We start from the raw sequence: 25,985 nt of genomic DNA on the forward strand, positions 1-25,985 counted from the left end.
TGATTTATTTTATTTCCTATGCTTATTTCCTTTAATATTTAGCACTAAATACTAATAATACTAATACCTATGTACGTATCACGTCGTAAAGTACAAGTATTTTTTCTGATATCGTCACGCAAACTCAGAATTTTCCTTTACTTTAAACTGATATGGTTTTATTAAGTTACTCCATTAAGGGCATAAGATCAAAGACTCAGTCAATTCTTGACGCTCTAATCCTTTATAAGGCTTCATATAAAGTTACACGGTATCAGTATATAGTATTATCTGTGTCAATTCCCAAATCCAATATTATATTATGGCCTTGCAGTGATTTTTAATATAAGAGATAAAAATCTCAATTGTATATAACTTTTGGTGTTAAAATATATTTAACAATTTAAATTTCTTTCCATTTAAAAAGAAATAAAATTAGTACTTTTTACATGTTTAGTATATATGTATATCTATATATGAGCAGTGTTGGCCTAGTGGCTTCAGTGTGCGACTCTCATCCCTGAGGTCGTAGGTTCGATTCCCAGCTGTGCACCAATCGACTTTCTTTTATATGTGTATTTAACATTCGCGTGTGTGTCAGGCACAGGAGACTGATCACCTACTTACACATTAGATCGACAAATGATCATGAAACAGATACATAAATCTCAGGCCCAGACCTTAAAAGGTTGTAGCGCCACTGATTTATTAATTTATATATATTTTACGACTATTATTAGCTATATTTTGTATTTAAGGTGGAAGAACTATAAGAATATATTTGTATATATGTCTCCAGTTCAGCCGTATGAAGTTCATATGCAGGTGCTCCATTAAACACGTATTCCAATGGCGCAACAATCTCTTACGTCGGGGCCATGTTTGTACGTGGCTATGAGGTATTCATATTTTCAATACTTTACATAATTTAAAAACAGCAGAAAAGGTTACATATATGTCATATGTTTCCACACAGCCCTAAATGTGACTTTTACCTCACGAAGACTAGTTCTTATTAGAAATCTTAACCATTATTCGACGTGGTCACATACCTGTTACACGTATGATGAACGAAGATGAATGAAGAACGAATGAAAAATCAGCTATACCACAGAGAATAAAATTACAGAATAAATTTAAAAGGATTAAACCTAACACACTATTAATAAAGAAATATGTTTTATAAGATTATTCTAATTTTAAATTTTTGTATTAAGAATAGATGTAAATTTTTACTATCACGTTTTATCCGCTATCTGTGGTCACGGCAGACTGACTATATTTTCCAGTTGGCGTACGTCCCCTACTAGCGAGACGGGAATAACTCGTACAAACACACAAAGGACCCGTATTTAATTAATTCTGACCTAATTAATGCCCGCATAACCTTTACACTTCGCTCGAATAAAAAAATATGCTAATTTTACACAGGTCACATGAATCTCAAATGAACTATCGATATATGCCAGTTCATGAATAAAATATAAAAATCGTGGCGCTTCTAAATTATTCATAAAACAAATTACTATAATTTAAACATATACACTAACATAACATTTAGCACATTACAATACTCTCTGTATAACGATAGTTTAAAAGTATTATTTACAATTAAAAAGCTGGTGTAGCCTCTTTAGTTCGGCCACGGAGCGTTGCCTAACTTTGCCATACAAAAATGTATCGTTACTTTTCTATTACAATAGCACTTGCATATTATTCGTAGAATAACAAAGGAAATACAATGTGTATTTTTTAAATTTAGTTAAAATAGTAAGTTGATTTTCAGTAAAGATGCAAAGCTCTATTCCTACGGAAATCTGTTTTGACTGTTTTGTGTCCAAGCACATTTAAATATCAAAAATGTACCTGTTCCATGCTTTGGGGGGTTAGTAGACTAAACAATGAAATACACCATTATATACGTTGTTCGTGATCACAGACGCGCCCATGCCTAAAAGCTGAAATGGAAATGGGCAGGCCATATTGCAAGGTGTACATACAAAATATGGACCGCCAAAGCCGTCTCTGGAAGAGATTTTTAGGAAAAAGGAACGTGAAAAGAGCACAAAAGCGATGGGCTGACGATATCATAAAGATGTCTGAGGAGATATGGATAGAGGAAGCAAAGAACAAATCCAAAGGGAAAGGATTTTACCTTTACTCAAGAGGGGTCCATACTGTAGCTCACGAAGTAATGGAAAAAACAAACTAAAGTAGACTAAGTGTTTATGTAATATTTATAGTTTGGAATTAAAGAAGCTTTAATTATTATTATTATATTACGTTGGTTAAGTAATTTAGAAGAACTGACGGTAAAAAAGCAGAAATGTGTTAACTCCGTGTCGCGGGGCATCGTATCTTTTTATATATAATTCTTCTGTGAGTGTGTATGTCACTGAACTTCTCTCAAACGACTGGACCGATTTTGATGAAATTTTTTGTGTGTGTTCAAGGGGATCTGGGAATGGTTTAGATTCACAAATCAGCCCGCCAGATGGCGCTGCAGTCGGTACTTTCATACTTTGCTTTACTAATTGCTTGAAATATCATGCAGGACAACGTCTGTCGGGTCCACTAGTTTATTCATATAACTTCACTAGTCTGGCTTTAAACTCAAATAAATTGATATTTGAATATACACGAAGCAAAACTCTCGAAGGAAAGCATAAATTAGTTGGAAAATCTTGCGGAAATTTTTATTTCGCTTCAACCAATTCGCGCTAATGTTCGGCTTTTCAAAAGGACTGCAGTGCAATCAATCTTCCACCTGAGCGGCAGTTTAAGATATCGAATATTAGAAAAGTCTACCTGAGTTTTACGTCGAGTATTCGATGATCAATTCGATATGTATAGTTTTGTCTGAACGTATGGATTTTCCATTTGTATAGTTTCCTATTTGATGGACGTTCGTGCTACTGTTTTGTTGCAAATAAAACAACACAGTTTTGCATTGTCAGAAGGTTTACGTAACCATAAATTCATTTGTTTTTTCAACCGTAATGAAAGGAAGAGTTTGTATTATTGGAATCTTTTATACTACAAAGTGCATATGCCGATTAATAATTATTTTCGAGCCACAATAGAAATATAATTTATCTAGCCGTCTACTGTGTTGCGTGAAAATAACTATTAGCGCTTGACTTTTCAAATTCGGATTTAATTTATTTTTAAATGCGATAAGTTTATGGCCGATAATTTAAATAGCCTAAATGTTGCTCTTGCAAAAACCCTTTTAGAGGCTTGCGAATTTATGAATAATTCCGTGACGATTAAAAATCAGTGGAACTGCAACCTTTTTAGGTCTAGGCCTCAGGTTTCTCTATCTGTTTCATGATAATTTTCATAATAGGCAAGTAGGTGATCAGCCTCCTGACGCACGCCGTCGACTTTTTTTGCCAAGCCGGTTTCCTTACGATGTTTTCCTTCACCGTTCCAGACAATGTTAAATGCGCACATAGAAGGAAACTCCATTGGTGAACAGCCAGGGATCGAACCTAAGACCTCAGGGATGAGAGTCCGCAGGATAAAAAAGCCTTGATTAATATAGCACTAGGAACTAGGCACGTAAACTGTTTTTTATATATTTCTCGATTACAATGTAGTTTCTAAAAAATCCGTCAGTAATTTATTGCTTAAAAATGTTCTACACAAAAAATACAGAAAGATTCAGTTTCATAATTATAATTAATTAAATAACCTCTGTTAAAAGACCCTTCTTGCTTCGAATCAAATAATTAATGGAGAATGACCTACATTATTTTATAATCATTATTTTCATGATCAAAATGAAATCTCCTTAATAAGAACTTTTAGTATGCTCATAAATATTATATAATATGTTAATTTTGTATCGTGTTTGTTAAGTTATATGGGCATTTATATTTTGTTAATAATTTAGTTATTTATTTTTATTTAAAGTACTCAGTCGTGTTGAAGGACTGATCAGTCCTTTAGTTATAAGTGTTCATTTATTTAACTGACAAAGAAACTCTTGCGCCATGAGCACCTCGATAGGCATGTAAGAGACAAACATACAAAAAAAATTAGATGTACGAGTAGAATTGATAACCTCCAGTTTTAATGTCGGTTAAATATTAAGATTATTTTTTTTAATTAAGAGCAGTGTAGGCCTAATGTATTCAGCGTATCCGTGAGGTCGTAGGTTTGATCACCGGCTTTGTACCAATGGACTTTCTGTCTATGTGCACATTTAACATTCGCTCGAACTCTAAAGAAAATCATCGTGTGCCTTAGACCAAAAAAGTCGACGGCCTATGTTAAGCACAGGAGGCTAATCTGCCTGCCTGTTAGATTAACAAATGATCATGAAACAGATACAGAAATCTGAGGCCCAGACCTAAAAAGGTTGTAGTCACGATTTTTTTATGTCGTATTCTAATAGATATTCTTTACTAAAAAAGAAAGACAAAAACTTGAAGCATTTGAGATGTGGTGCTAAAGGAGAATGATGAAGATAAGCTAGACAGAAAAGAAGACCAATGAAGAGGTGCTGGGTATGGTCGGAGAAAAACGTAATCTGCTGAGTACCATAGAAAACCGGAGAGGGAAGATGATTGGACACCTGGTGCGACACGACAACTTCTCGGAGGGGAAGATAGAAGGCAGGGGAGGAAGAGGTAGACCAAGAATAGCCAGATCAAGGAAAAAGCTGAGGTCGTGACATACCAGGATGTCAAGACACTGGCGAGAACCGCACTGACTGGCGATTATTCCATAGACAAGAGCCCGGCTCTTAAATTTGAAGTCTAATAGATAATTACATTTTTGCGTAAAGCTACTATGTACTTTTATACTTTTTTATATATATTCCTGTAGGCCTAAAATGGTCTTGACTTTATTTTCCCGAATCAGTCGACCAACTATTAATAACTGAAAACACGCCGTTTTGGAGAACAAAGAAAACATAAAATAATAATATTTTTTATTTTTTTATGTAATGGAAGGCTCATCTGATGTTAAGTGATACCGCCGCCCATGGACACTCACATTGCCAGCAGGCTCAAGGCGAATTATATTATTTATATCAAATAAAAATCAAATATTTTGCGGCTTTGAAAAGCATTATAAAATTAATTGACTCACATCGTGTAATTTTATAATTTAAAATCAAATTATAAAATTTTCAAATAAATATGTTAACCAATAATTTATTTGAAATCATTTAAAACAAAAAAAAAATATTAATATACCTATTTTTCTTCAACTGGAACATTCATAAAGAATCTCTTTTTGTCAAGTAATTCAAATATTTTGGGAAAATATGACATGACAGGATTACCCTAACCAGTACTATAAATAATGAATTAAATACTAAACAATTTTGGACTTACCGGGAAATAATTTATCCTCGACGATTTTAAGGTATTTCCTTAGTAAATCCACTGTTACTGATTTAGGGGACGCGGGGGAATGCTGACGTCACGGGACGTCTGGTTGGTAGGACTATCGCGAGAGCTCTGCCGCCCAGAGTACAAATATAGGGGTGTTGTAAAGCTGCGGGTACATTTGGCATTAAAGGTACTATAGCTAATACTGTGGCGTTACTTTTATGGATTCGCCGTTACACTGTTAATATAGTGAAAGAAATTATGCTATAATTTGTACCAGGCGATCCTAAACTGTGTCGGAATTCATACAAATTCGCCATTGGTATCGCTATTAAACTTACTAATGATGAATTTATATCATTGATAAATTTCCTTTAGATTCAAGTACCCAATTAATTCTACACCTGGCGTCATGCATGTTCCAGGAACTCAACACACAAAACAAAAGCAAGCTAGGTTAACCGGCAGTAGTATAAATTTATTGATTGACAGATGCAGAACTGACCCATTCGATCTAAGGCCCTTCAAGAAAAGAACGTAATTTCAATAATTGAAAGGCCAGCAACGCACTTGCGAGCATTCTGGCAATGTGTCCATGGGCGGCATGTCCGTTCTATAAAAAAATGTAAATGCTAGCGGTATTTGTATGCCACAAACCTAATTCAGCGCTGCGTTAAAATCGTCGTACTTTTTATCGCTAGTTCATTAAAGGTAATTGTTTTGCTGTGTTTTTTATTAAAAAATCTGTTTTAAAAGCTTGAACTCAATTGCATGAACAGGTGAATGAAGTTCCGTAGTTTAAGAAATTTATAATTTTGACACATTGTCTTTTTACGCGATGGAAAGACAATTTTGTATTTTTCAAATTTTTCATTATACGTTCATAAATCCGCAGAAATATTTTTGTTACAATTTTGATCGAATCCAGCTTTAGGATATGTATATTGAAGCAAATATGAAGTCCTAAGACGTGCCGTAAAGTTTTTTCGCATATAAAAATATATCCACTAATATATAAGAAAGGTACCTAATGTAGTATATAGCTAGCTATATAGCTTATTACGTTTTCGCTGGACATTTTAACAAATATTTTGGAAATAAAAACCAAATACAGCATAACACAGCGTTCGACACAGAAATTACAAAATAGAGTTTTAGCTTAAAATTAAACTTCAAGAGTCAAGCAACTGTGTTTTAGCAATTCACAACTCTCTTCTTCTCAGCTTGGTGCGCCCTCTATACTTTTATTACGACACTCAAGGTGCACAAGCCCTTACCTGGATTCTGGATGTTGTAGGATCGATCGACCTGGTCTAGTACACCGTTTAAAACGATAACAAGTTACCTATAGACTCTACAATGACCAAGATAAATTTGCGTTTTCAATTAAACATAAAAATCTAAATTTTTGTTCTAATACTTATCAAGAAATCTTAATGTATCGAAGGATTCTATATTTGATGTAAAATAATTAATGATTATGTTAAATAATTGCACTAGTAAGCTTGTTATTATAATCAATTATTATATTTTTGAAATGTATGTTGATAGTTACCAAGGCTACTACTGATGTTGCTTTGGAATTGAGCTTCTATTAAATTTGGATGCCTAACATCCCTTCTAGTTGTGACTAATATAATAATGCTTCCAATTTTAAAAGTTAGTTTTAATAATTGTTAAGCTAATTAACTCAGGACCGGAGTCCTATCTATGGCTTCTTCATTTTGGTACTAAAAAATACCTATATTATTTTTCAACAAAACTCTTGAATTTCTCGTGTATAAATAACTATTTCGCAAAGTATCTAAGATAATATCATCGTAGTGTGATTGTTTATGAATCATCAAGTTTCGATTAATTAACGTCGTCTGTATACTTATAATCGTGTTAATTAATAGACGTGAAGTCAATTCTGGCAATTTTTTAAATTATATTTTCATTTGTTTAAAACCGATTCCATTTTTATGTTTTTCATTTGTTTAAACCGATTCCGTTTTAATCGAAGACGATGCTCGCATTGTTCTGGCAGTCTTCATACAAGAAGTTGGGATCCGTCGTTTGATTGGCCAGCTCGAAGTCCTGACCTTAATCGAATTGAGCATGTCTGGGAGGGTCTAATGAGACGAGTACCTAACCTGCTTCACAAAACATCAGGGAGCTAAAGAGAGTAATTGCAAAAGAGTGGGAACATATTTCTTAAAAATGATTATGGCAAGTGGAGGTCACATTTGATATTGGGTTTTTATATTTGTAACCTTATTTAATTTAAAAAAAGTAATAAAACCTTGCCTTTATTGCCGACCACTTCTTGTTTGGCTGTGTAGTGTGTACATTGGTTTTTAAGTATGTATCATAAATTAATTTAAAAAAATGGTGCGTGTACTTATGTACGCGCGTAAGAAGTTATACTTCTTTGGCTTTCTTTATTTTTTTAAAATATTAAATAATTAATAATCAATATTAAAAGTTAATAATTTAACAATATTTAATATTTAGTATATTATTCAATGATTAATTAATATTAATAATAATTATTATTATATTATTAATTCAATTTAATAACTAGGTATGTTTCATAACCTTTTAACTAAGTATAAATAGGTCTTTGTGAAAAAGCATTGCTAAATTTCTTTGAAAAAATAATTAAAACTGCTTTATTTGTTTAAAAGGTACTACAAGTAGATTGTCTTATTCCCATCTCGCGCACGCTCGGCACCCATACTGAATTTTGTGTCACGGTGCGCGCGCATCGTAAAATTTCACTGTCATAAATTTTTCATAACGCGCCTAAAGAAGTATAACTTCAAAAATGCCATTATACTTATTAGTAGGTATAAGTACACAGACTACGCCGGACAATCAAATTTAATTTAACTAATTAAACTCAAACTTAGGTCGTAAATTTTCTTAGGTGTCCGTTTTTTTACAAGAAGTTATTTAGATAAACAACATATAATACATGTATTAAGTAAAGGTGGTAATTAGGAACTAAGTTGCAAGATGTAACCGAACCTTTTCATTAGTTAGTTCATTATTTCAACAGATGTCACTGTTAGCAAAAGTTGGTGAACTACACGCCATCTAGGTAAAATTTTGAAAATAGTATGAGTCTCTTGCATTCGTTAACGGGTTATTGTTACATTAATGCAGGAATAGATGCCACTAATATAATCTATGTTAATAAATTATATTAGTGCCATAGTCTTAGCATATTATCTAAAATAGTGAATCGGGCTCGGGACTGTGCCGGTCTTAGAATTTAAAAACAATTACTTATTAACTGTCAAAAAAGACTTCTTGAAATATACACTCATTACGTCATTTATTACAAAATGCTGGCAACCCAACAAATTGCCGGGGTTAACAAACCTATTTTGACTGGAAGTATATTTATTTTTCTTTTTATTACTCAATTCATATCTGTTCCAGTTCTGTAGTAAAAATATTTTGTATTCCTAAAAATATTTTTTGATTACTAAGCTTAAAAAGAAAACAATTAAACAACTGCTAACACAATTGAACATTCTTTTATCATTAGACATTAATATCACTTTGTGTTTCGATTTCTTAAACTATATACCTAGTCTGTGAAATAACCTTATTATGAAGTTTTAGTTATTAATAAAATAATTGCAGAGACTATTCTTATACCGATATCGTATCATCAGATCAAACTAAATGTATCATTAGATTCAAACTAAATGTTATAGAAATAAAATTATTTCTGCCATCTTGTAGAAGTTTCACGAAGCATTATGATGACGAAGAATTGCGATATTCGGAATAGAGATGGCGCTTCTTCAGTATTAGAACCTGTGGCATTAGATCGCTGTGTCTAAACACCTTTGTCTTTAACTTTCATAAAATCAATGAATGAATTCTTCAGTTGTAAAAATTAATTTTAAACCAGTTACTGTGTATGTAATAAATTTATTTTATATATTTAAAATATAAATACTGTTTACAAAATAAAAGATTATATAATTTCAATTAATAACAGTGGAGCTATAATTACTTAAAAAATATCTATTGGGGATTTAGAAGACGAGCCATTGTTGGGCCACCATTTATTATCCGGATAACTTCTATAGTATCCACTTTATTGCCCACATAATTTTGAATTATAAAAAAACTGGCCGATTTCTTTCAGAAAACCTTTATCCGCCTGAAAACACCACAAGCTCACCGAAGCAAACATGTTTACATCCATTTCATTGTTAATTTTTCTTATTTGCAAGTCCTACTGTACTATATTCGTGCCCGTCATTTGGCACGGTACCCGGTAAGTTTTCTTATAAACATTTTAGTGTTTTTGCTAAAATATATCACATCATTGGTTTATTGGAAATTATTAGATTTATTAATTTATTACTTTGATTTCTCAATATCCGTAATACTCTCACAACTTGTAGTCGCGTAGTACAAACACCTAACATAGAAGTCGTGTTTGCTGCTGGAAATTAGACAGGGCTGGCGCTGATGTCTTGGCCAGGACCACTAATACTTTTTACACTAATAATTTATAACGTGTTATAAATGGATATCTATCTTGATAAAGAATTACCTGCCGCGGCATTCGCCTTATTTTCCTGAGAATCCTTCTCTTCTTTTTTCGACTTGGCTTCGGAACTCGTATTGCAGCCCATTTTGACACTAAGTTTTATCACACACTACACTATTTACACTATTGTTAGGACTATAACATTGCTGTCTTTAGGGCCTTGTATCTGAAAAAGAAAAAACTAATTAGGTCTCGTCTCATTATATATTTAATTGTTTGTATTTTATACACCATGCTTTAAAATTTAAGAAAATATAGGCATGACGTTTATTATAAATACAACACTAGTTATTATAACAAAATCTATATTAATTAAAGGCGTACTTTTTACATATATAATTATAAATCCTTTTTATATCCTTTCTAGTTATTACATAACTAATGTGAAATGATTTTGTCCCATTCGGTGTCGAGACCCTTGGTCCGTGTGGTCCTAGCACTATAAGGCGTTTTAAGGAAATATCAACAAGGTTAATCGACATCACTGGAGACCAAAGAGCTGGCAGCTACCTCGGACAAAGAATTAGTCTAGCTATTCAAAAGCGAACGCTGCCGGTATCAACGGAACCTTGCCTAAAGGGACTCCTTTTAACAATATATTTTAGTAATTATTTATGTTATTGCTTTTGTTATATTAATTTATTCTAGCTGTAGGATTACTTTATATACGTTAATTGTTATAAATTATATAAAGCAAGTGATAATAAATAATAAAAAATAAATGTAATAAATTAGTGTTTGCATTATTAATTATATTTACGTTATTACAAACATTTTTATTTGGTTTATTTTTATCATCAAAATTGATACGTTCCGTCGGACAGTAGCGGCCTTATTATGAAACAATTATTATTAATGTGTTATGTGTTTCATTATAAAAGAAATGGTAACGATGCTTTAAAAGGATATGTACCAATATTATTCTCCTGTGGAGCACTTTAACATGGTACAATTAGCATTAAGTCCGTCTAGCCGATCCATGACACATTTCAGTCTGGGCTAAACTAAATACGTCTGGCAAAGGCAAAGGTCACTAACCTAAGGACGGACGTCTCTAGTCCCAATTACATTAGAAATATTTTCTAAAAAATTAATATAATGATGCCAACGAAACTTTATAAAATTTAAATTTAAACAAAATAAATTTTAATTTTAAAAAACTCATAATATATTTCCTATACTGAAAAAATCGGATTTCATCATCAGTTGCGTAATCATTAATTTAATACGCAAGTAGTTGCTCATCCGTTTGTGTCTGATCCACGCCGTAGACGTTTTGGGGCTAAGGTTTTATCACAATATTTTTCATCATCATCATCGTACCAACACTTCTTTGACATATCTCTGTCTCCGGTTTAGGCTAGGCTCTTTAAGTTGTACAATACAATATAGATGTTAAAAAAATTAATTTTGAGCAGCCCTACAACGATTTCTTTATACATGTTAATTATCTTAAATCACCTAGGCGTTTAATTATAATTAAATTTACAGCTAAACCACGATGACGTAGTTAAATATTTCAACTTCAGTAGCTAACATATATAATATATATACAATATACATATATATAATTCTACTTTATATATATATATTTTTTTATAGGTATATTTTTTTTAATAAATTGTTTATTAAAACCTGAACATAACTATAAAATAAACATTATTAACAATTTTCTTAACATACATAGTAATAATAAAATTAATAAAAAGAAAATTAAAACAAATTTAAAAAGTTTCGTCCCTGTACCTTTAACGCTGGCAGCATTTCCTCGCGATACTTATTCGTTAAGCGAAGAAAGCACCAGCTCTGGGGTCACCGGTACTTTCTACGACGCGCCAAATGAAATCTTTAATTAATTTATATTTTGCTCTGTACTATACATATTTTGATAATACAGGTCTAAAGTATAAATGTAATAAATTGCTAAATTGCAAAGTTTTGTATGAAATAACAGATTGTTAAAAGGTTATGATCACGACATGTTGCGTGAATTTATATTGTCATAGTAGGTCAATGTTAAGACCCCCTTGTCTACGTAATTACTCGCGAGTCTTAACATCAGGCGAGCCTCCTGCCCGTTTGCCCCCTGTTCTATAAAAAAAAGTTCGTGCGTACAACGTACACATCTTCGGAATCTTCTTTGGCAAACTAATTTTTAAGTCTTGTTAATATATTTTATGTAGGTATGATGATTTGCTATTTTAAAAGAGTACCGAGAGTTTTTACCGCCGGCTTTTTCTCTTTGTCTACACCCTCTGTCTTCTTTGCCGATGAGTAGGGATGTCTACCGATACAAATAACGTGAAATAAGTGATACCTGTATCTTATATTCCATAATAAACATATTTTATTCCTATTCCTCTTTTGCGTTTATTGTAACTTGGGAAACAGTTTATTATTTTTTGCTCCAATTTTTTGTTCATCTTGCCATAGTCATTTACGTCGTCTATATTTAACTCTTTTAGTTGAAAATGTAAAACTTAGACCTAGTTCCATGTTAAAGGCTGAATTGAATCTAATATTGATCAAACAAGCTACTATGGCAGTGTATCACGCCATTTGCTTTTAAAATTAACTTCAACTCGTTAATTATGATAATTAGTTTGGAAATTTATGTGGTAATTGTTGATTGAAATCAGACATCGTATGTTTCAGTGATATTAACATTGGAAACATTTGTCATTGACAAAAACAACTAAATGCGACTAAATGCACCTGGACGTCCTTCGTTCCACTACTTAGCGTTTCTTAAGGCAGTTTTTGCCGCGCACCACCACTATGTGGGACCAGCTGCCCACTGAAGTATTTCCGAGCCAATTAGACGTAGGGAGATTCAATAAAAGACCGTACAAGGGCGTACCAATTCTTAAAAGGCCAGCAACGCACTCGTAAGCCCTCTGGCATTGAGAGTGTCCATGGACGGCGGTATCACTTCAGATCAGATGAGCCTCCTGCCCGTTTGCCTCCTGTTCGAACTGTTTTTAGGCCGAGGTCAAGATATATGTACCTATTGCTTATACAATGAGGGATATTGCCAAACATTGTTCTCAGAGCTTTGGTCTGGAATCTCTCCAAGATATCTATGTTACTGTTGCTGGCCGTTCCCCACAGTTGTATCCCGTATAAGTCCAGATTCGTTTTAAGGTGGTTTTGTACATTATATTGGGTTCTAATCTAATTATTAAATGTTTCGGTAAGGTAAGGTAAGTTTTTAAAAAAAAATTATGTAGCTTTTGAATTTTTATCATCTGCCGCTATCGTTGTGTTGGTAGCGTGTGAGTTGGACGAGACCGTGCTGATAAAACAGACTTGGGAGACTAGGGACTGCCAGTGGTTTTGTTAGGCCCACCATTTAAGAAAAACTTTTAAAAGCCTTGAAGCTTAAGAGATACAACTGTAGCACCAAAGCAAGGTGTTATATTAGTAACTAGAGTTAGTCTCTAGTTTGTTAACGCTGTATTGCAAAGAGATAGATAGCTATTTCCTTAAATTTGAAATATTATGTATAACGATTATTAATAATTACAATATATTCGGTTAATAACAGTCTGAATCTCTAAAATATAGTAAAACAACAAGTACACCAAAACACGCGTTAACCCAATAAAACCAAAGATCAACCAAAATAAAGATAAATGACGGACGAGCTCGCGTGATTCCTAATAATAAAACTTTGCCACACCACGAAGATTTATTTCGTACTCTAACCAATCTAATTTAAGCTATACAATCATTATTTATGGTTGCTCAGTATAATCAATGATATGAGCTAATGATCGTCTACTTGGAGTAAGACTGTCAGAATCAACACAGATAAACTATAATTTCCGTATATAGATAAAAACAGCCGTATCTGTTATGTGTTGTTATTGTGTGGTGCCGCTTTATTACTAAAGTTTGGCTGTTAACAACTTGAATTGCCGGGTGTCTTGCACAAGATGAAAAAGCTCCTCGGCGGATGTGATGCCGGTCTAATCCCGTACAATCCGCAACCACGACATCTCCCTTATCCCAGCCTCTTCTTCTATCATGTGCTTTGATGCTAGCAGTAAATAAGATTTATCCGCTCCTCTAGTTGAAGAAATTGTATTCAAATCTGATTGAAATCACTGCTAATAATGTGACATATGCAAACAGCACCGGGAAATATAAAAACAACTGTCTTTAGTTTAATGGGTACTTATAGATAACAAACAATCTCAAATAAATTCTATTGAAAAATGTTTTCTTTATATCCGGATATAAATGTTAATAAGCTGTTGTGTTTTGTTCTTTCTTAAATATTCTTTCATTTATAAACAAATAATATTAGGGCTAGATCCCATACCTTTAAACTCTCTTTGCTGACTCTCTCTCTCTAATCGGCAGCTCATGTCTGAGCGTCGCGGTCAGCAACGAAGCATCTAGAGCGGACTGTCTGTTTCCACCGGTTTCTGTCCAGCGCCTCTCTTATGACAGTGTACAGCATTGAGGACGATGAGTCTTTCACTTGATCGGTCCATCTGATTGGTGAACGGCCACGTGATCATTTGCCTTCTGTGTTACCAACCACGATCAGTATGTCCAAGTGCTCATCGCCTCTGCGCATTGTATGGCCGAAATAAGATACAATTCGATGTAGGCATATGATAGACAGGCGAGTCCGTATGCGTGGTTCAGGGTCGATGTATTGGTGCGCTTCGCAGTCCACGGTATTCTGAGCATTCGCCGCCAGTACCATATCTGAAAGGCATCGATCCTTTGCCTTTCTCGAGCCAAGATAGTCCACGTTTCTACTCCATACAGGAAGATAGGGAACAGTAGAGCCCGTATAAGTCTTATTTTGGTTTTGATACCAATTCCTCTTTCATTAAAGTACACAAAAGGAGGCAGTTTCAAAAGAAATTCAAATTAAATAATTGTGTCCAAATAATCACGTTACCATCCCGAAGAGTGTTTACAAAAAATCTTTTATAATACTGAAGATAAAAGTCCGTTTTCTATAACACTATAAAAGTTTCGAACAGTTGAGCCGTTGCGAGGACTTTTTGTTATAAAACTTAGTACAATTTTAAATAGTTGGGAGTACGATCAATACTGTCTGGTGTTGGATGAATGCTGTTTGCTCAATAGTCTTTTATATTGTGTATAATGAAACTGGTCCAGTTTTAGTTAGGCATTCGGCATATTATAGTTCCGAGGCTCATAAAAAGTAACATATTATAAATAAATATAAAAAACTCCTTGCTTAAATTTGTACCCAAATCAGTCAATCTTCCGACTTATCGAATATAAATATAATTTAGGGTCTGTTTCACAATGTACGGATAAGTTTAAAATTAGCTATGTATTACTTATTGGTAGGATAAACATTATTGTTGCGTTTCACGACTGTCAGATAGCGCTATTCGTCACATAAAGTCCATCATAAGTTAGTCCGATGAAGTGTCAAATAGCACAATTTATCTTCGAAATAATTTATGTGTTGCATAGCTATTTTTACTTTATCCATACATAGTGAAACAGACCCTTAGTCACATAATTAATGTACGTTTATATATCAGTAAAAATGGTTCTAAATTTACATTTACTGGCAGTTCTGATATCGTAAAATTGACGAGAAGAACTGCCAGTAAAGTCTCCGTCACTTTTAAACCCCGTCACCGGGGAAAGGTGGGTTCAAGATTGAACCGAACGTTACGTACCTATACAAATTTTTCTAGACAATTTTTTTTTAAATTTTATAATTGCTCTATTTACGAAATATAATCGTAATCCATGTGAAGGAACCATGAATTAATTTCAAATAAATATAGGTTTTAAACTACTTTTGGGCTAATACTAAAAAAGATTTTACCTTCAAAGGCACAATACCTTATAAAAAGTAAATGTTAAAAATAAGAAACACATAAAATGGCGTCACACTTGTCACGTAATCTCTTTTCCTTGAGACATCTCAGAAATCCTTTCTCCTATACATCAAAGAGATACTACATATAAAAGAAATATATTCTTAAAGTTTATTCATTTCAAGAAAGGACATTAATATCCCTCAGGAAAAATCAGTAGCATTCTATATTAAATCATATGACAAATGGCGCGTAAACATCGTGATTCCAATCTGATATCCGATTGTGAATTTTAGCTACACTTATAATAATTATGAAAAATCTGTAACGTTTGCACGTTTTAACGTTACTCACAGTTTTGAACAGTATTGTACTAGTGGTTTCAACACTCTCATTCCTCTCTCTCTCCCTCTCTCTCATTCCGGAGTCGTAGGTTCGATCCCCGATGCACCAACTGTCTCTTAATGTGCGCATTTAACCTCGTTCTTGCGGGAAAGGAAAACATCGCGAGGAAAACGGAGGGCTTTCAACCCAAAAAGTCGACGGTGAGCGTCAGACACAGCAGGTTGACCTACTTGCCTATTAGAAACGATCACGGAACAGATACATAAATCTGAGGCCCAGACCTAAAAAGTTGTAGCGCTATTGTTACTTACAGTTATACGCATAAACTCAGCATTACTTTAGGAATATTAAACTATTATTATTATTTATTTAACTTCTATGTAAATAGATAATTATACTTGAAACTGATTTAATCTGTAGCCACATTCCATTATCCTGAATTACTAACATTATCATTTACCTTCTTTTAGGAGGTTCTACAAAAAACATATTATGTCGTATATTTCCGCAAAAGCCATATTTCCGTTATCCGAAGCTTTTTAAAGGCGTCTCTGTGTCTATAACACAAAAGCTGTCACACACGCTGATATTCCCGGCATTTGATGCTATAACAATAACAGCGACGTAATTTGGAAATATCTTGTTCCAATTGTGCTTTCATAAAAAGTATCTTTGCAAAAATATCTCAAATATACCACACTATATCCGTAACTCAATAGAGCATACAGTCACATAATAAATGTGACCAAATAGTCAAATCATTTATTCCAATTAGACCACCTAAAATGGCACTTTTGAACTTTAAATAAAATATAAAGATGATTAAAGTTGCTCCTTCCAAAAGGTTTTATTTGTAGCGACACTGGTTTATCTAAGTGTCTAGCTTATCTGGTTTTTGAGACTTTCACATCGTGAAAATTTGTTTTCTACATAATTTAAAACGCCAAGTTCTTATAGAGTATTAAATACTAAAGATCACATAATTATGTGTCAATGGATATATAGGATATATATTAGTATAATATTATAGTTTTTCATACTGGTAATCCTCTGACGGCCCTGTTACTTTTTCAATACAAATATATGACTCAAAAATAATTAACAAATCGTCGACAACCAGTCACTTTCCGAGCGGCTTGACCCCTTGGCGTTGTGTGTTATTTACCACGGAGAGTGTTCAAAGGATTCGTTTCGATTAATGCAACTGAGTTTCATCATACGAAGGCGTCGAGGCAGAATACGAAGTTCCACCCTTATTACCGACGTCCGTCTTTTCACAACTGCATTTTAAGGCAGTATTTTACTCGCACCACCATTTTGTGGAGCCAGATGCTCATTGAAATATTTCCGAAACAACTCGACTTAGGGTCCTTCGTACCAATTCTTAAAAGGCCGGTAAGGCAATGTTACGCCCTCTGGCACTAACATTTAGTGTGTCTATGGGCGGCTGTAACTTTTAAAATCAGATGAGTCTCCTGCCCATTTGCACCCTATTAATTTCCTCATGAGTATTCCTACAACTACTCTATAAACAAAATCCAAACAATTACATTATACACAACAGCCAAAACCGGAATACACATTCAAACATAAACATAAAGCACAGTTAACAATTTTTACCATATAAAAAAAAACATATGTATATTTATAACAAAGTTCAAGATGCATTGATCGTATATATCTCTTATAGTGCCATCTCCTTGCGAAGGTTGGCGATCATCATGGCTATTTTAATTTTGGATGCCGCGCTTCTAAACAATGACTTGGTGCTTTGACCAAACCATTGTCAACGAGTATATATATTTAATAAAAAGGAAGAATAACAAAGCCATTTCTATTATATACAAAAAATACAAAAGAAATAAGTATATAAATATAGCAACTGAAACCACCTCCCCGCCTAAGCCGCTACCCGAGAAATCTTAAAAGCATTCACAGACATCTGTAATCCGATTGCATATCTTTATGAGCAACAAACTTGTAAAAGAATATTCATTCTATTCTCTACCCCTGAGCGTCTTACATCCACTCCAAGCACTCTCTAGACAAACATTTCATACAGGAGGGTGATAGTAAAACAAGACTAAATGATGCGTTCTTCTTTATGGTCTATGATAAACTTAATGTATTGCAGGGGGTGGTGAGCAACCCAAGTGTTCTCCAAGAACTTGGGTTCTTTGTAGTGGATATGTGTGACGCCGGAGGCCCAGGTTGTTTGCGATACCAAGAGCCAGAACAAGTTGCAGACGTCCCCGTTAACAAAGACGTTGCGCTTTCTGAATGCTGCCTCCGACACTATCGAGATCTTTATAAGTTCGCAGAGTAAGAACACAGTAGCGATACTTGGTTTAGTACTGTTAGGATAGTGTATGTATTTTTGTGAATAAATAAATGTTTGGTACAGCATAACTTAGATATATGTATAGATGTTATAATGTTCAATCATATTAAATAAACCCCGATTAGAAAGCAGATCAAGCGACGCAAGTGGAAATGGATAGTCATACACTCTGAAGAGATTCCAATAATATCCCCAAGCAGGCGCTTGATTGGAACAAGCCTTCAGTTCGTGAGGCAAAGAGAGCCGGAAAGACTTGGAGTGAGGTGGAATACGAGACTCAAGATCGACCAAGCCCTTTGTTTCATCTAGGGATTTTAGGACATCAAAGTAAGTCGTAATAAACGTATGGTTTCCGATTTCGTCTGTCATGTTTTATTCTCGCCACCCTGATTTGTACACGTGTTCTCAACACACAGTTAGTAGTTCTTGACAAGACAAGACGATATTTAAAGTGCTTTATGAAATCCGAAACGTACACAAGCGTGATTAACTGTACTTGATAAAGTTTCTAGTTAACATTGGTTAGCCGAAGATTGAATGTAGCATAATCGCACAACTTTATTAATAACAACAAACTTCTCGCTCAACTCCGTCTAATATAAACTTGAGACATTGCCTTTAATGATTTGAGAAGATGTAGCCGTAACTATCTCAACAAAATAAATAAATTTCATTATTCAAGTTTATATCAAACTGAAACTAATATGCTCTAGATACGTTGGCATCATTATAACGTTTATTACACATTAACTGAATAAGCCGTAGATTATTTTTAAAATAAAAAATAAATCAGTGTCGCTACAACCTCTTTAGATCTTGGCCTCAGATTTCTGAATCTGTTTCATGATCATTTTGAAATCTAATAGACAAGTAGGTGCTCAGCCTCCAGTGCCTGACACACACCGTCGACTTTTTGGGTCTTCACCGTTCGAGCAAATGTTAAATGCACACATAGAAAGAAAATTCCATTAGTGCACAGCCGGGGATCGAACCTACGACCTCAGGTATGAGAGTCGCACGCTGAAGCCACTAGTTAAATTTTTTAGATGTTTTTTTTCTATTTCAAGGTACAATTTAAAATAATTTAAAGCTTTTTAAAGCTTCATAATTTCGATGTTACGATGAAGGACTAACAATAAATCAAATCAAATAAAAAAATCATTTAATCATAATTTAATTTTAAATTTTATTTATAATTCGTAAACACAATGTACACTTATGAACGTCACAAAAGACAGTAATAAAAATTAAATATTATTATTTTGCAGTCACGGGTATTCATCAGTTATTATATATTTAATAGATATATATAATAACATCTGAAACACGAAAAGAGCTCTAAATACAGTAAAAGAAAATGGTACAAAATAGAAGACAATTTCCAGTTACAAAAAAACATATTCAATTGAAATATTCTTAACCTCTTATGCCAATACAAAGCCAGATTGATAAACCAAATGTCTTCGAAAGATAACATGAGATCGATCAAGGTCGTTGCGGTGAGCTGTCACGCTATGGGCCTGATATTGCTTCCGAAATTGCACGATAGATACATCAATTGTTACTAGAAATAGCTTATAATGAGTTTTGGTATAATGCTTTAAACGCATCCTGTGTTGAGAGAGCAGGAACGACTCCGTTATGAGCAAAATGAACAAAATGGGAGTACAAACTTACTATGGAGAAAATTCTTGAAATACACAGTATTTGTGTACTTGTATGGGTATTAAAAATATTAAGCAAGCAATGAGCAACAGTTACATTATTTTATCCCTATGATTATCTGTATATGTGTAACTTAATACAGAGCATTAGAGCCTGAACACGGCGCCCAAACCAGAATGTGATTTATTTAGCCATTTTAAACAATTTCAAATAGTATTATTTGTATTTGTCTCTGTCTATTACTTTGTGTTTATAGTGTAATGAAAAGAGATGGATCAGTGTAACGACTGATAGCATTTTATACCAACTTTTTTACATTAAAGCACCTTTTGTTACACTTTTGATATAAAACCAATAACAGTCTATTACAGTATCTCTAATGTTAAGACCGATTAAGTGAAAGCCTCGTTGTCCACAAAACCCATGAAAACAGATAGTCCAGTCCAGATGTTTCCTTGCTGACACAACTCTCAGCACGATCTATCCGAAGAGAGAATGGTAGAACAATTTTAATATTAAAAATTCGATTAATAAAGGCGGTGTGACCCAGCTATGCAATAATAAATAAATACAGTCAAACTCGTGTACAAAGACATCGTTTAGAACAATTGTTTGTTTTTTTTTAATGTACATTTAAAGGCTATATTATTATTATTATTATAATGTCTTTTTATTATAATTCTCATGTGAAATAAATAAAATGTAGTTTTATTTTATACATGAGTATTTTTATCAACGTCTGTTACGACTATCGGTTTTTACGACCAAATATGAGTAGTCCCTGCGATGTCGTTATAATATATTTTTACTGTAATACTAGTTCAATAAAAAAGTGCTGTTTAGCTTACATTTTAAATCAGTGGCGCTACAACCTTTTGAGGTCTGGGTCTCAAGAAAAAATATACATATAAAGAAATAATATACATTACTGCACAGCCGAGAATCGAATACACGACCTCAAGGAGTCGCACGCTGAAGTCACCAGGCCAACAATTCTCTCATGTTTATTACACGAGAATTTATTTGACTTCATAAAAGATAAATTCCCTCTTGTCGTTTCAATAAGAGAAAACAAATTCTGAGCAAAGAATAGCTTACTCACTTATTGTCTAGACAGACTATAGCTAGGACTAAGCAATCTTCATACATTGTTTATTAGGGTTGCCACAAATTAAATATTACGAAATTAAGTTACAGTGTTTTGGCCGCCAAACATAGTAAGAAATTAATTTTACAGATTAGTCAAAAAACTTGTATATGTCTTGTTACTTACGTACAATCTTATAAAATGTGTTTTTGAGTTGTATATGTATTTTTCACTGGTATATAGTACCGGTGACCCCAGAGCTAATAAGAGCAAATAAGTATCGCAATACAGGGAGGATATACTGCCAGCGTTAAAGGTACACTGCCACAGGGACCAAACTTTTTAAATTTGTTTTAGTTTTATTTTTATAAATTTTTTATTATAACTATGTATGTATGGTTAAGAAAATTGTAAATACTGATTGTTATGATAACTAATAAACGTTATTTAGTTCGTAAGTAAAGACTCTTAAAAAATTAATGTGTTTAACTTGTATACGTATTGTTACTTACGTATAATAAATATAATAAATAATTCAATAAATCTTAATCTAGGCAGTATCTATTAATGTACCATTAAGTTATAATATATTATATATCACTTATCATAAAATTATGTTTTGTCAAATTTAATCACGTTAAAAGATTGTACACTTAATTAATAGAATTAATCAGGAAACATTGTCTACTGTCTAGTTTTGTCTAGTGCTTTTAAAAATCAATAAATGCGTTTTATTTTGGTGAAAGCGTATTTTCGGTTAATCACTTCAGTAATCCATTATTTTTTTTTTATATAATAGGGGCGCAAACGAGCTTGCGGGACGAGCAAAAAGGGCAGTCTACGCAGCCCATAGACACCCATTTTTAGTGGGTGCGTTGCCAGCCTTTGAGGGAGGAGTAGGCTCGCTTTTAAAACATTTGGAGGGCGTATCTCTGAGGGAAGACCCCCCCCCCCCCGGGAGCCGATTCTATAAAGAGTCTTATCATATTTAACTACAGATCAAACTATATGAATACTATATATATTATGTATTATACCATCGGATCGTATTCCCACGTGCGGTGTCAATTGAAATATCGATCTATAACGTACTTGAACAATTTTGCATTCATTACTATGAATAATCAGTGCAGTTCAGTGTTGGTCAAGTGGTTTCTATGTGCGATTCTCATCCCTGGAGTTGAAGGTTCGAGCTGTGCACCAATGGACTTGATGCCTATGTGCGCATTTAACATATAAATTTCTCGTGTCGCGGTGTTTGTGTTTAAACTCCTCCGAAACGGCTCGACCGATTCTCATGAAATTTTGTGTGCATATTGGGTATGTCTGAGAATCGGACAACATCTATTTTTCATCCCCCGAAATGTTAAGGGTAGTCCACCCCTAAATATTTTTATTTTATTTTTAGATATTTTTTTCTGTTTTTATTTTTTTATGATACAACATTAAAAAAACATACAACCCCTAACTTTCACCCCTCTACGATCAACCCCTATTTTTTATTATAAATGATATACATTGCAAAACGACGTTTGCCCGGTCAGCTAGTATATTATAAATTATTATTATTTTTAATTAAAATTTACTGGATTTAGGTCATTCGAAGTTGAAAACTCATTAATGCATATGAAAATATACTTCATCAAATTAGGTTTATAATCGTAAAACATTTGGTTATACCTATGGTTATCAGTAAGACATTTAAAAATTTTATTTACTTTTTACTTTTAATTATAATTTCCTCTATGTTTAATTGACACAAACCCTTGAGCAATGTTGGCTAAGCCCGTCAACGATAAGTCCCGCATTCAAACCCGGTGTTTAATGGATAAGTGTAATACCGAAGATAACCTATATTACATAGAATATTATTTAATATTACATTTACCACTAGGCACTAAGTAATCCTTTAAAAATATAGTACGGTATAAAAAGACTATTGTTGTGTTCACCTACATTAAATATCGCGAATAAATAAAGCTGAGAACAAAGAAATATAATGGAGCAAAGCCTACAAATGACAAAGTAAAATATATGTTTATTAGCACGTGCAAACCACACGAGATATCACCTACAATAAAATTACCATAACATAAATTTCATACGACATTTTATGTACCATAAAAAAACAGCAATAAATATCGAGTAATTAAATCAATTTCTTTTAAGTGTGGCAACCCTACTCCCACCTGTTACCAGATTGCCGAATCGTTTTTTTAAATATCGAACGTCTATAAATAGACGTTAATCGTACTTAAGACTTACCAATCACAGATGAATAATCCAATAACACAATCACATGAACACAACCGCTCACGCCAGCGTCCTGACTGGTACTAGCTTTAGCAGGACCTTGTGGGGTAAATAGGAGCTTTCTGACATGGCATAATATTAAGCTTCATAAAAACTTTCTATAGAAATATACTCTAAAATCCTATAGTATTGTTTGTTTCAGTTTGATCAATTAGATATAGTGATGTTTTGGCTTTTTTCTGACAGACTCAAACGAAAGTTGTAAAATTTAGCGATATTTCTAGTCTATTTTTAAGGATTCCACGCACTAGTGCTAAATTGTATTTAATAAAAAAATATTAACAGCCTAATTTTATCAAATCTATGTATGCTCGACTAAATTTTGTAATAATAACAAAATAATATTAAACTTAAGATACTTCCATAATCATACAAAATATTAAGGAAATCTTTGCGTGCATACCATAATCTTTGTTCCATACATTTAATGATATTTCAGCATGTTTGCTAAATCCTTGAGCCTCCATAAGTTCGCACATTGCAATTTATTATGCACGTTTGAGTTTTTCAAAGCTCATAACAAAAGTTTAAAGTATTAAAATGCTATGCTGTTTCTTTATGAAGCTTTAATTTATAATGTATTCAAATGACCTTAAATGCTAGGTAAAATTTCTACATTATATTTAACAGGTAAATAGGACGGTTTTAAGGACAAAAATATATCAGTGCTCTACAAAAGCTAGCACATTGTATTTATTAATCGTAATCAAATACATAAAACATTTACAAATACAGTAATCTAAGGGTATAATATCTTTGGTTATAGTAATTTTAAGCGACCTTAAAAAAACAGAAGCTTTCAATTCGTTGCAGGTCTATGTTCTCGTGGATATATATAATATTCATATGTTATATATTATATTATGACCCACATTTAACAATTAAGTAAAGTGGGTAAAGGGCAATATCGGTGAGACGGAAGAGGAAATTGCATCAAGCGAGGACTCGGGTCGCGTGAATTTATTTCGCGCGTCCTCTATATATATGTGATAATAGGTCTACAATGTCAAGGAATTACATTATTATTGCCGGTTTTATGCTTAATATATCTAGTAATAATATATTTAATCCATTACTGGAATTTGCTAATGAATGTGAATAATTCTAAAATCGTGTATTTCCTGAAATTTAGGTGAAGGTTTATCAGAGACATTACGCGACATTAAAAAGTTAGTTACAAATTGCTCTGTTTCATTTATTTTTGTTGTACACGCAATACATTTTTATTTTCGTCGTAATCAACTCTTGATAAAAAACAAAAAACTCTAACTCTATATGTTTTGGAATCGAACAAATTGTGTCTATATCATTTATATTTTTGAAGTGAAACTTCTTTAAGCGCATGAGGGTAAAATTTTTACATAACGTCACGAAGATGTGCAGCGTTTTTGTCGAAAAAAGGGAGGGAGCGATTGAGACCGATTGAGAGAGAGTGAGAAAGGGCGAACTTCGCTTGAAGCAACACGCTATTGGTTGATGTATTCGTTTAGTAGTTACATTACACATAATAGAACTTTAGATGGCAATTCGCAAAATTAAATTATGTGATTTGGACAGCTTAATTACTCAATAATTAATTTACAAATAAGTTTCAATTCTGACATGTGTACTTTGACCGCACGCACTTTTTTTTCATCAAGGTTCTGCCTTATGTCGTTTTTAATGAAACTGCTTTGCTGTTATGTAATTGTCACCAAGAGCGAACCTCTAAATAAATAATATATATGGCAATCTTCTAAAAACTTATAAATGGGGAAGGGAATCCTTTAGTGTTTTAAAAATCTATTATTCACTGACAATGATAAAGTAAGGAGAATTTCGCTACTCATTGTGATTAATAATACTCAGGATAAGGTTAGAAGACAGTTTTTACTCTTGTTTTTCAGTTTGAACTAAAATAAAAACGAGAAAAAATAATAAATACGTTGGTACTGGTGACTGAATTTGTTATTTTAGAATTATGAAATACTTCAAAGAAATGTATGGTAAATACCAATTCTATAATAAAATGATCATCTACGCTTGGATAATACATAATCCCAGCAAAATAAATATTTAAATTTATTGTTTTGCCATGTATATATATTTTTAGCCATGTATATTTTTTCTAGGAAAGATTTTTTTAGTTCAATAAAAATTACTATCAATAATAAAAAATAGGGGTTGATCGTAGAGGGGTAAAACTAAGGGGTTGTATGTATTTTTGTATGCTGTACAAAAAAAACAAAAAGTTTATAAAAAAAAAATTTTGGGGTTTTACACCCCTTATCACTTATGGGTTTGAAAGATTAGCCGATTCTCAAACTTTCTGAATATGCATAAAAAATTTCATACGAATTTTTCGAGCCGTTTCGAAGGAGTATGGGAACGAACATTGTAACACGAGAAATTTATATATAAATTGTTTGCCTAAGCCTTGAATAAACCTGTGAATCAATTCCTGCATGAAAAATGGATTTGACGTAACAGGTTCTAAACGTATAAACGCAAATACTACAATCAATCAATCACGCAATAA

The 25,985-nt window shown here is 33.0% G+C and overlaps 1 protein-coding gene across 1 annotated transcript in view; it reads right to left on the bottom strand.

Annotated features, from left to right (window-relative positions):
• LOC125052454 (sperm surface protein Sp17-like) overlaps positions 1 to 23,506 on the bottom strand; it is a 95,299-nt gene extending 71,793 nt beyond the window's left edge. The window contains exons 1-2 of the mRNA XM_047653309.1: positions 23,420 to 23,506; positions 9,892 to 10,054 (exon numbers count right to left, since the gene is read on the bottom strand). Of these exons, the coding sequence (XP_047509265.1) occupies positions 9,892 to 9,973 (82 nt within the window). The 5' untranslated portion in view covers positions 9,974 to 10,054; positions 23,420 to 23,506. The remainder of the gene's footprint in view (positions 1 to 9,891; positions 10,055 to 23,419) is intronic.
• Positions 23,507 to 25,985: the final 2,479 nt, after the last annotated feature.

The sequence above is a fragment of the Pieris napi genome, chromosome 9 (assembly GCF_905475465.1).
Source record: "Pieris napi chromosome 9, ilPieNapi1.2, whole genome shotgun sequence".
Lineage (NCBI taxonomy): Eukaryota > Metazoa > Arthropoda > Insecta > Lepidoptera > Pieridae > Pieris > Pieris napi.